The sequence below is a fragment of the Hyperolius riggenbachi genome, chromosome 2, assembly GCF_040937935.1.
Source record: "Hyperolius riggenbachi isolate aHypRig1 chromosome 2, aHypRig1.pri, whole genome shotgun sequence".
Classification (NCBI taxonomy): Eukaryota; Metazoa; Chordata; class Amphibia; order Anura; family Hyperoliidae; genus Hyperolius; species Hyperolius riggenbachi.
Window position 1 is genome coordinate 197,134,982 of NC_090647.1, and position 12,273 is coordinate 197,147,254.

The window sequence follows — 12,273 nt, forward strand, 5'->3', positions numbered from 1 at the left end:
GGGCGAGATGTTGTCTCTGCAGCGCGCCGGACCGCCCACCCGCATGGCAAGGAGGTCATAAGAATTTGCATATGTGTAAGAAGTTCCCCATCAGGTCCGTATCAAGAGACGGATGGGGATTGCTCGCCACATAGTGGCAAATGCATCTGATTGGTGTACACTCCATGTGTTCAGGTATAAATAGTGTGATTATGTCATTTTTGATGTATAGACTGACATAGCTTGATAAAGGAGGTTTGTCCTCCGAAACGTCGCTGTTCTTTTCTGTCATGTGCTATTTTTAACAATAAAAGAGCTTAATTACTAAAGATGGTGCCGGTCTTCATCCACTGAAGTAATGCAGAGATTCTAGGCATCCTCATGCCCAGCAGAACACATTGCATTAAGTGGGATGATGCTAAACCGACACATATGCTACAAAACACTTACATGTTGTAAGTACAGCACCCTCGCAAATGTTAGCAGATTTTATGTAACTCTTATTAAAAGCCTGGGATAGGTAGTGTTTGGGAACTTTGTGTTTACACTTCTGCAGTCTTTTTCACAAAATAATATAGGATAGCCCAAAACACCCAACCACACCCACTCACACGCATAGCTTATCTTGCCCAGGGCTTTAAGGATTATTTTTAATTCCATCACATTACTCTTTTAATTGTTAATGTTGACATTTTGTTAGAATCACCAGAGGAAGGCCCAGCTGACCAAGAGTCTGAGGATGATCTGAGTGCCTCTCGTAGTTCTCTGGAACGTCAATCGCCTCATCGTGGAAACACAACAGTTCATGTCTGCTGGCACCGGAACACCAGTGTCTCCATGATTGACTTCAGTCTCGCTGTTGAGGTAAGTTCTGCACAATACTGCAAGCATAATTGTGACCCTTTTTATGATCTGCTGACTAAAATGAATAAACTGCTTCTTTACAATATATTTCACCAACCCTCAGACTTACTCAGCATAACGCAAAACAAAAGATACACATTTTATTTCAGCTTTCAGTACACTGCCAGAGGTTTAGGAGCTCTATGGAGCTTTGATTTCTGTCTCCACTCCTGCCGGAAAGGTCCCTGTCACTTCCTGTTCAGGTACCTCAATCACTTGAACTGGAACTAAGAGAACAATGCAAGGGAAACACAGACAACAAATAAAACCTTGATTGTAGCTTAAGTTGTACCTGGGGGGGGGAGGGGGGGGAGGGGTTATTTAACAGATATACTTACCTGTGTATCTATAAAGTTTCCATATACCTCCAGGCTCCTTAATGCATTTAGCATCTCCATCATTCTGGTGTAGACCCAAGTCAGAGCCAGTCGCATGTGCTTCTGCTCCGCTCGTCCTTGTGTATCATGTCTCTGCACAGCAGCCATGTCCTGGGCATGCGCAGTCCGGAAACAATTGGAACTGACCATGCCCAGGACATGAACCATTAGTTCTCTAAATCAGATCTAGTATTTATGTCCACATGGACAGTGTTTAGAGGTGCTTCATCCACACCTAGAATATGTTTTATTTAGCTTTGTCTTTCTGGTCTATTTATAGAGCTCTCGTTTCAAATGATCTGTTATACAGAAAATAATATGAATATTCCACTAGGGGGCAGCAGTGTCTTTTTTTTTAAACATATTACTGTACAAACTGAAAAGTTTTCATGCTTCCCTAATCAATTTTGTCACTTGAATTTCAGCAGAAATCGCAGTTAATAAGCCATCGTGCCTCAAAACAATCAGTAGACAGCCACGTTAAGAGAACTGTCAGTTGTCTTGATGGCATGTGTGGCTGACACTGACACAGATGTATCTATTATCACATTCAGTTTGTCAGGTCTACACATATATGGGGCAGGTGGGCATATATTGTTCAGCATGACGGGCGTATGTTTCCAAGTCTCCAGCTGCCATTCTACATCTGATTTCATATTTGTAAAAATCTGCTCCTGAACATTTTGCCCATGCTGGGTATTCACACAAGGGGTAATTTATCATTATATCTGAACACTCTGCCATCTGGGAGGATATCACGTGTTTTTCAGCATCTGCTACGTTTGTTTTTACACAACAAGCCAGCACTCCACCTTCTTCCTGTCCCCATTTCAGAGCAGGAGAACAGAGGCGCCAAAAGGATAAAAGGAAGCTAAATGAGCTTAAAAACCAAATTCTTGGTAAACAGAGGAGGTAGTGGTGGACTTACCTCCTCCAAGTAGACACACAACGACTGTAGTAAAGACAGTCAATATATTTTATTTATGAACTCCAAATATGCAACGCGTTTCGCAGGTTTGATCCTGCTTCATCAGGCAATAACAACGGAGCAATAGCATATGTGGTCAGTAGAAGAGCCAGGCACCTCTGTCTGTTACCATTTCAGAGCAGAGTTGGTGCTGGGAACTCTGTGGCGATGAAGTTCAGCAATGATCCTAGGGCCAGAAAAGGTGATGACATTTTGTAATTGCCCATCCAATCGCAAATGGTTGCACTGGCAAAATAATTATTGCGTCTATAGGAGGCTTTATGATATCTGCCTATTTAAGAAAGGCTTTCACTGTTGTGTAGTGCTATCAGAAAGCACCATTAATGTTAATAATATTAGAGGCTTGGTGTCAGTTTAAAGAAGTGTTAGAGTGGCTGAACTTGTCATTTGTTGAGCAGTTCAGCCTCCTGGCAGCCGCCTGAGAGCGCCACTCCGGAGCAATCAGATGCAGCCAAAATTAGCGTTTGGTATCACCACACGTTACATGGCGGCAGATTCAACTCCATGGGGGGCCGCCTGTCCACCACCCGTACCGAGCGCTAGCAAGTGCCCAGCCGGTGAACAGGAGCAGCTGACACGGTTGGTGAATTCATCCCCTTCAACTGCTCATGGAAAAGAGGGTTTAGAATCAGAATCCGGAATCAGAATCTTTATTTTCGCCAAGCACGACTGGGTCGTGCCCGGAATTGGTCTTGGCACGTACAGGGTACAGGTAGGATAGAGTACATAGAATACATCAGAAAGGATCAACACTATATCAGACATTTCATTCAGAGAAAGACATATAAGCAAAAAACACTCAATTTTTGTATAGTTACACAAACACTCAAGTTATTCACTGGGCTTTGGCGCTGCTATGGATATGTGTGACGGCAAAACAGGATCACGTTGTGGTGGGGAGTGCGTGGAGAGAGTTTAGTGAGTTTACAGCTGAGGGGAAGAAGCTGTTTCTGTGTCTAGTGGTCCTGGTGTAGATGGACCGGTACCTCCGGCCTAAAGGAAGCTGGCTGAAACACCGGTTGCCTGGGTGTGAGGGGTCCTTTGCAATCCTCAAAGCTCTGGAGCTCAGCCTTGAGTGGTAGAGGAGGTCCAGAGCGGGTAGTGGATTTCCTATGATTCTCTCCGCTGATCTGATGACTCTCTGTAATTTGTGCCTGTCGCTGGCGGAGGAGCTGGCGTACCAGACTAGGATGGAAGAGCAGAGGACAGATGCAATTGTAGCAGAGTAGAAACTGGTCAGAAGTTTCGGGGACATGCAGAACTTCTTCAGTTGGCGGAGAAAGAATAACCTCTGCTGGGCTTTCCTCTGGATGTGGGAAGTGTTTGCCTTCCACTTCAGGTCGTTGGAGATGGTTGTGCCCAGAAGTCGGACAAAGGGAACTCTTTCAACTTCTTTGTCCTCGATACGGATTGGAGGGGGGGCGTTGGCGTGCTTCCTAAAGTCGACAATCATCTCAACAGTTTTTGCCGTGTTTAGGACCAGCCCGTTCTCCCTGCACCAGTGGCAGATGCTCTCAACCTGGTGGCGATACTCTTCATCGTCATTTTTGGTGATGAGGCCAACAATAGTGGTGTCGTCGGCGAATTTGATCACTTTGACGGAGTCCGCTGTGGATCTGCAAGCATTCGTGTACAGGGAGAACAGGAACGGCGACAGGACGCACCCTTGTGGTGCTCCTGTATTTGTAATCCGAGGTTGGGAGGAGATGGTGCCTAGCTTTACGACCTGGGATCTGTTGGTGAGGAAGTCTGTGATCCACAGGCGTAGAGTGGGGTGGACCCCGCGTGTGGCAAGGTTCTCCTGAAGTATTTTGGGGCTGATGGTATTGAACGCTGAGCTGAAGTCAAGAAGAAGGATCCTGGCATACGTGCCGGGTTTGTCCAGATGATCATGGACGAGCTCCAGACAGATATTAATGGCGTCGTCAGTGGACCTGTTTGCTCTGTATGCAAACTGGTGCTGATCAAGCAGGGCCTCAGTGGTGAGCTTGAGGAGGGGGAGCACCATACTTTCAAGAACCTTCATGATGACTGATGTAAGTGCCACGGGCCTGAAGTTGTTGAGGTCGGTGGCCCCTTGCTTTTTGGGGACAGGGATGATGGTCGGCCTCTTGAAGCAAGCGGGGACTTTACCACTCTGAAGGGACTTGTTGAAGATGGAGGAAAGAATAGGGGCGAGCTGTCGAGCGCCGGTTTTCAGGCAGGCTGGTGACACACCGTCCGGGCCAGAGGCTTTCCTGACATTTAACCTTAACAAGTGTTGCAGAACATCGGCCTCGTTCACCGGTGGAGGGGGTGAGTTTGGTCTCGGGGCCTCAGAGGCAGGGGAGGGGGGAGGTGCCCGTAGCTGTGGGGGAGACTGGTTCTCGAATCTACAGTAGAATTCACTGAGATTTTCGGCGAGCTCAGCGCTCAGTGTTACATGCTGCAGGGGAGGCTTATAGTTGGTGGCGGCCTTGAGCCCTTTCCACGCAGCTCTCGTGTCGTTTGAGGAAAGGTTCTGTTCCAGTTTATCCGCATAACCCTTCTTTGCAGCCCTCAGTTCTCTGTTCAGGTCATTTCTTGCCCTTTTGTATTCATCTCGATTTCCTGACTTGTGCGCGTCCTCTTTGCTCCTGCGCAGTTGCTGTAGTTTTTTTGAGAACCACGGTTTGTTGTTTGGATAGAGTTTAAAGGTTTTCGTTGGTATACAATGACTCTCACAGAAGTTAATGTATGAGGTAACATTGTCAGCCCATTCGTCCAAGTTTGGCGATTCCAGGGACTGCCAGTCTGTGCAGTCGAAGCAGGCCTGAAGTTGTAGCTTTGCTTCGCTTGACCACACTTTAGAGGATTTTAGGACCAGTTTCGATGTCTCCAGGCGTCTCCTGTAAGTTGGTATCAGGTGGATGAGACAATGATCAGATGAACCTAGAGCTGCCCAAGGGGTGGCTTTGTATGCATCCTTCAAGACTGTGTAACAGTGATCCAGTGTGTTGGCATTCCTGGTGGGGCAGGTGACATGCTGGTGGAAGCGGGGGAGCTCTTGGCGGAGGTTGGCCCTGTTGAAATCGCCCATGACGATGAACAGTGAGTCTGGGAGGGCCGTCTCCCACTGCGTGACAGTGTCGCTGAGCTTACTCAGGGCATTTTTTACCTCTGCATCAGGAGGGATATACACACCGGCGAGTACGAAGGAGGAGAACTCCCTTGGTGAGTATGTCGGTCTGCAGTTTACCAGAAGGAGCTCTAGCTCTGGTGTGCATTTCTTTGCAAGTACGGTGGAGTTGGAGCACCAAGCGGAGCTAATGTAAAAACAGATGCCTCCCCCTTTCTTCTTCCCCGTAAGGGAGCTGTCACGGTCTGCGTGGATGAGGCTGAAGTCTGGGAGATGTAGTGCGCTATCCGGGATGTTATCGTGGAGCCATGTTTCTGTAAAGCAAAGAATTGGGGTGTTTTTGCCAAGTTCTCGTTTGTCCCCGAGGAGTCTCAGTTCATCCAATTTGTTGGGGAGAGAGTGGACATTTGCGAGGAGGGCTGCAGCGATGGCTGACCGCAGGCCCTTCCTCTTCAATCTCGCCCGTGCGCCCGCTCGACAGCCTCTGTGTCGCCGGCTTGTGCGTGGTTCCAGCTCGGGGGCAGAGATTTTCTGGACGTGGCTCCATACGGAGTTGGACAGGAATCTGTCCTCTGGGTGTAGGGCCACAGTATGTTCCCATGTGAGGAGCTGTGCCCTAGTGTAGGTGGAACGTTGGGGGTGCCTCGTGGGATCCATGGGTATAGGGCCCACTTCAGTAGGAGTCCCCAGGGTGGAAGTGCAATACGTTAAATAGTTAAATAACAGTCCATATGCCACAGTGCAGTTAAAAACAGTCCGTATGCCACAGTTCAGTTTAAGTGGATAGATAGCAGACCATATGCGACCGTGCAGTTAAATAAACAGTCCATTTGCCCCAGTGTAGTTAAATGAACAGACCATAGGGAGCAGGCAGTAGATCACTGCCAAGCCCCTATGCAGGTTAACAGACCATATGCCACAGTGCAGTTAAAAATAGTTTACATTGACACAATGTTTTTAGTCTAATTTGGAAATCCAGGTTTTTCTTTTCATGTGGAATTTTAGCTTCCTGCTGGACTTTCCAGGTGTATGATACCCATGTGGGATATTCTCAGCCCTCCACTCTTACCCCAGCCATGTGTGATGATGCTAGGCTGAGGGTTGAGCTTCCTGGTTCATTTGCAGAAGTGGGGAATTTGTGCAGCTACACGTGGCTCAGGCCACAGACTCCCTACTGAGGAGCAGACAACACAAGCAGGCCTCAGGCCACAAACTCCGTACTGAGCAGCAGACAACACAAGCAGGCCTCAGGCCACAAACTCCGTACTGAGCAGCAGACAACACGAGCAGGCCTCAGGCCACAAACTCCGTACTGAGCAGCAGACAACACAAGCAGGCCTCAGGCCACAAACTCCTTACTGAGCAACAAACAACACAAGCAGGCCTCAGGCCACAAACTCCCTACTGAGCAGCAGACAACACAAGCAGGCCTCAGGCCACAAACTCCTTACTGAGCAGCAGATAACACAAGCAGGGCTCAGACAACATACTCCCTACTGAGCAGCAGACAACACAAGCAGGCCTCAGGCCACAAACTCCCTACTGAGCAGCAGACAACACTGACAGGGTGGGAAAATTTGCAGATGGGAGTGCAAAGTGCTGTAGAGATGTACAGAGAACAGGTTCCTGCCAGACAAAATCCACAACTGTGCTACACTTTCTTCACAAAATAGAATCCATCCCGTGATTAAGCAGTCATAACAGTGATATCATAAAGCGAACCAGAAATAAGTTTAAAAAACAGATTCACTTACCTGGGGCTTCTCCCAGCCCCCTACAGCCGTCCTGTCCCACGCCGGTCCTCAAAAATCCTCCGGTTCACCACGGCAGCTTTTTCTTCACCGCCGACTTACAAGTTGATGGCCACTGCGCGTCCTCGTTCGTGCTTCCGTGACCGGGAGCGTCCTGCACAGTACGAGCAAATCTCTACTGCGCCTGCTCAAGATGCTCCCGGCGACGGGAGCACGAACGAGGATGCGTGGCCAGGACCACGCAGACGCAGTGGACGGCAACTGACAGAGAGAAACTGAGCCGCGGCGGGGAACCAGAGGATCATTGTGTACTGGTGCGGGACAAGATGACTGATGGGGGCTGGGAGAAGCCCCAGGTAAGTGAAACTTTCCTTTAAACACATATTTCAGGTTTGCTTAACAGTATTTATATTTATTACATAAATGGGAGATATTATATTGCATTCATGGAGGGTGATTACTTCTGAATAGGTATAACAGTGATTGCTCACATTTCCTTTGTTGTTTCACCCTTTTCTCCCCATGTCAGAATCAACTATCTGGAAATCTGCTCAGAAAGTTCAAGAACAGCAATGGATGGCAGAAGCTGTGGGTGGTGTTCACAAACTTCTGCCTGTTTTTCTACAAATCCCATCAGGTAAGTGTCCTGCACTCTGATAGCAGTTCTAGCTGCAACACTGGGTAAATTAGGACATGGCAACACTGCCTTGGTATTAGAATATATGAGTGACACGGCCTGGGTATGTGGATATAGGTGGCACTGCCAGAGTATGTGAAAATGGGTAACACTGCTTGGTAGTCAGGAGATAGATAGCACTGCCTGAGCATAAAGGGATGGGTAACACTGCCCTGGTTGGCCAAACTGACAGAAGCAATATCCAGTTAATTTGGGTGCTGACGCTTCGTAGTTATTTCGGCACTGCCATAGAGCCCAGTGCAAACTTATGGCACACGGGCACCTGATGCTTAATTTGGGCTTGAATTTTGTTTAGGTGAGCAGCAGCTATCAGTTTTAGTGAGTGCCTTGGGCATCTGTATTCGGCTGATCTGTAGCCAAGCACCACAGGCATTACGAAACTGTAGGTCAGGTGAGGACCTTGGGGTTAGGGGTCAGGAAGGGATGTAAGGGGGGGGGGGTAGTTGGGGTTAGACATTGAGAAGGAGAAAAGCCTGGATTACAAAAAGCTGATCGACAGGAAAGAGTACCAAAAAAACCCTGAGTAAAGTGCATTCAGAATGCCAATTATAGAATATTGGTAAGGTGATGCTACCAATATTCTCTCAGTCCTACATGGTGCCCAGATTTACAGTCTACCAATCAAACGTACACATCCAGGAAATAAAGCAGGAGAACCAACAGTGAGAAAACTTTTACTACTAGGCTGTATTTGTCATAAATCCGATTCCTGGTGGACAAGCGTTACTGTAACACTGCTAAATTAAAGGTGATGTGTGTGTTGTAAACGCCTATAAAGACCAGGAGCTAAACAGTCAAATAATGAACCTTGAACTTGTGGTCATAATGTGTAATATTTCTATTTTCAGGATAATCACCCATTAGCCAGTCTTCCTCTGCTTGGCTATTCGCTCACCATTCCCTCTGAATCAGAGAACATTCACAAGGATTACGTCTTTAAACTGCATTTCAAGTCACATGTGTATTACTTCAGGGCTGAAAATGATTACACCTTTGAAAGGTAAATGTTAAAGTGTAACTGAAGTCAAACAAGATAATTAATAACACTGTTGAAACTAGTCTTGTAGTGTTCCATATGGAAATGCCTAAGAGATGGTAAATTAGATGCTAATTTTTCTGACTTGCATGCAGCTTGGAAATGGGCCAATAAAATGCAGCTGCCAAAGATTTGGATTGTCTACTACTAAAGCCTGGTACAAACTTTCAGGGCTGGAACCCACTAGAGCGATTTTTTGAGTGTTTAGGGAGCGCAAGAAATCGCTAGCGATTTCCCTAAACGCTCTGCCAATGTAAATGGATGGTGCAAATTCCACAGAAGCGATTGCGATGAGCAAAATCGCAAACGCAGGACATGCAGCATTTTGTTAGCGTTTGCGCTTTAATGTAAAGTATATAATCGCTGGCGTAATCGCTCATCAAAACTTGCTCAGAGCGATTTTGCCAGTGTTTTAAAGTTAATGTACACTGTAACAGAATTAAAAATAATTGAAAGGACCAATCAGACTTTAAAACGCTAATTGCTACACAACTGCTGGCAAATTGATTACACTTTCTAAAATCGCTCCCTAAAACGCTCATGAAATCGCTTACAAACTGCTCATACAAAACGTTAGCGATTGCAATTAGCGATAGCGTTTTGTAGTGGGTTCCAGGCCTCAATTATGATTGACCAATGATTGAGCAATTTTACCACCTTCATGTAGTATGGGGTAAACACATATTAAATACAATGAGCAGATTGTGTAGGTAAACTATCATACTACACGGAGGGGGTCAAATTGGTAATTGATTAGCCAATCATAATTGAAAGTGTGTACCAGAATTTTAGATGCTTGCTATGTGCATGCTGGCTGGAAGAGTTAGCGTCTCATCGATCTTCTGTATGTACATTTATTTTCATGATGCATATATTTGCATACATCATTTGCCTAATCCTACATCTGCATAGCCTTGATCATGCCTAGTGACTTCTAGCTTCATATGTATAACCAAGTCACTGTGAAGGTCAGCTGGATAGCTTACTGCTAAAGCTGTTGCCTTTGATGTACGATTTTATCCCTTTGACAAGGGTTTGAATCCCAGCGCAAGCCAGTGCATAAAATAGTAAGGAGTCTTTGAGCAAGATTTGCTATTGATCCTTGTCACCCATGGAGAGCACCTTAAGTGGCTGCAGCTCTGGCACTTTGAGTTCGCCAGGAGAAAAACACGAGTATGCTGATAGGCTGGCCTCTCAGGGCTGTGGAGTCGGTCCAAAAATCATCCGACTACAACTCTGACTCCTCAGTTTATGAAACCACTGATTTCGACTCCTCGACTCCTCCTTCTTAGTCTAATACTTACCAGGGCTGTGGATTTTGTACAAAAATCATCTGACCCCGACTCCTCACTTTATGAAACCACCGACTCTAACTTCAGGTACCCAGAATTGCTCTGACTTCTCGATTACAACTCCGATTCCATTGGTAGTTGCCTTCACAGTTGGGAGCGCTGTTAATATAGCATGGAGACATGACCACCTCAGGCCTCTAACATGCCTGTACTTTGCTCCAACAGGTGGATGGAAGTCATTCGAAGTGCCACGGACTCCTCCAGTCGCTCCCGCCTCTTGAGCCACAAAGAGTCTCATTTGTACTGAAGAACATTCCCCTGCTCTAGAATGTCAGCTGCTTTCTAGCAGGAATTTGATACCAGCCCTCTGAGTTTTGGATGGCCAGCTGCTCCACACAATACAAGAGACTGCCTCTCAGTGACTTTTTTCAGCCATGTCTGGCCAAACACATTTTTAAACTTTTTTTAAATAGATAAACCCTTCCTGCTCTAAATTAACCCATCACTGACCGCAGGTAGTTGGTTCCACTCTGTACAATATATTTTGACATTTTGTTTGGATTTTGTGTGCCAACATTAAAACCTGTTGTCTCTAGTATAGTGGCAAATGATTAAATGTGTATTCAGATTTCCAGTTTTTAAACATACCTTTGAACCCAAACGTGTGTGTACACATGATAAGGAAGGTCAATAAGTTTTCTATATTTTTTTTTTAATTTATAAAGCTTTTTTCAATGCAATATTCATGCAGTATAGCTGTTCTACCCATAACGGTTTACATACATTCAAAGCACTTTAATCACCTCAGTTGTGGATGCCAAGCAGCAAAAACAAATATTAGGACCCTTCTAGAAACTTAGAAATATGAGACTGTTTCTTGTGCTGTTTTTTTTTTAGTTTTTTTTTTTTACACACTACATTTTATTTTTCATTTTTGCATCACAACCATTTGCTGTATAATGATTAGACTATTTTCTGTCCTGGAGAAGCATTGCAGTAAACTTTTTGTCCAGAAACACCAGTGTGATTGCTTGTTGCTGTCTAGTTACGTCTTCAGCGTTTTCTTAGATTATGGACGAGATCCCAGATAAAATGTGAGAGGCAGAATTCTCCTCACATCAGTCAGTGCGACAAGCCTGGGAACCAGACATCCAAGCCACTTCCTGTTCAGCTGTTTACAGCTTGGCCGGAGTCCTGCTTGCCAGCGTATCAGAGCCATGCCTGGGCTTGGGAAAACACGCAGGTATACTTCATGCTTGTTGTAAAGGGTCCCATTTATGTGCAGTTCTTGTCCTGAATGTTTATTAAATCTTTCTGCAATATTCCTCTATAAATATTCCACAGGTTTATCACAGATCATACTTCACACACAGCATGTTTTCCTTTATCTGACAGAGGAATCACTAATAATAAGGGCCCTACAGCAGGTGCAAGGGCTATAGATATGGCACTGACCTTAAAACATTGGTATTTACATTAAAGGAAAGGTTCAGGGTAACGTGGAAAAAAATAAAAATCCATATCCACTTACCCGGGGCTTCCTCCAGCCCGTGGCAGGCAGGAGGTGCCCTCGCCGCCGCTCCAGAGGCTTCCGGTCGTCTTCGGTGGCCGACCCGACCTGGCCTGGCCGGCTGCCAGGTCGGGCTCTTCTGCGCTCCACAGACGGGCTCTTCTGCGTCCCACGCGGGCGCGCTGACGTCATCAGACGTCCTCCGGGCTGTACTGAGCAGGCGCAGTAGTTCTGCGCCTGCGCAGTACAGCCCGGAGGACATCCGATGACGTCAGCGCGCCCGCGTGGGACGCAGAAGAGCCCGTCCGTGAAGCGCAGAAGAGCCCGACCTGGCAGCCGGCCTGGCCAGGTCGGGTCGGCCACCGAAGACGACCGGAAGCCTCTGGAGCGGCGGCGAGGGCACCTCCTGCCTGCCACGGGCTGGAGGAAGCCCCGGGTAAGTGGATATGGATTTTTATTTTTTTCCACGTTTCCCTGAACCTTCCCTTTAGCTCTGCTATACAGTGGTTTGCAAAGGTATTCGTCCCCCTTGACGGTTTCCACATTTTGTCATATTACTGCCACAAACATGAATCAATTTTATTGGAATTCCATGTGAAAGACCAATACAAAGTGGTGTACACGTGAGAAGTGGAACGAAAAT

General features: G+C 46.5%; 1 protein-coding gene across 3 annotated transcripts in view; it reads left to right on the top strand.

Moving 5' to 3' along the window:
- Positions 1–11,440, top strand: part of FARP1 (FERM, ARH/RhoGEF and pleckstrin domain protein 1) — a 277,097-nt gene extending 265,657 nt beyond the window's left edge. For all 3 annotated transcript variants that reach the window (XM_068267956.1, XM_068267954.1, XM_068267955.1), the window contains exons 24-27: positions 680–843; positions 7,625–7,732; positions 8,641–8,792; positions 10,346–11,440. In XM_068267956.1, the coding sequence (XP_068124057.1) occupies positions 680–843; positions 7,625–7,732; positions 8,641–8,792; positions 10,346–10,427 (506 nt within the window). In that variant the 3' untranslated portion in view covers positions 10,428–11,440. The remainder of the gene's footprint in view (positions 1–679; positions 844–7,624; positions 7,733–8,640; positions 8,793–10,345) is intronic.
- Positions 11,441–12,273: the final 833 nt, after the last annotated feature.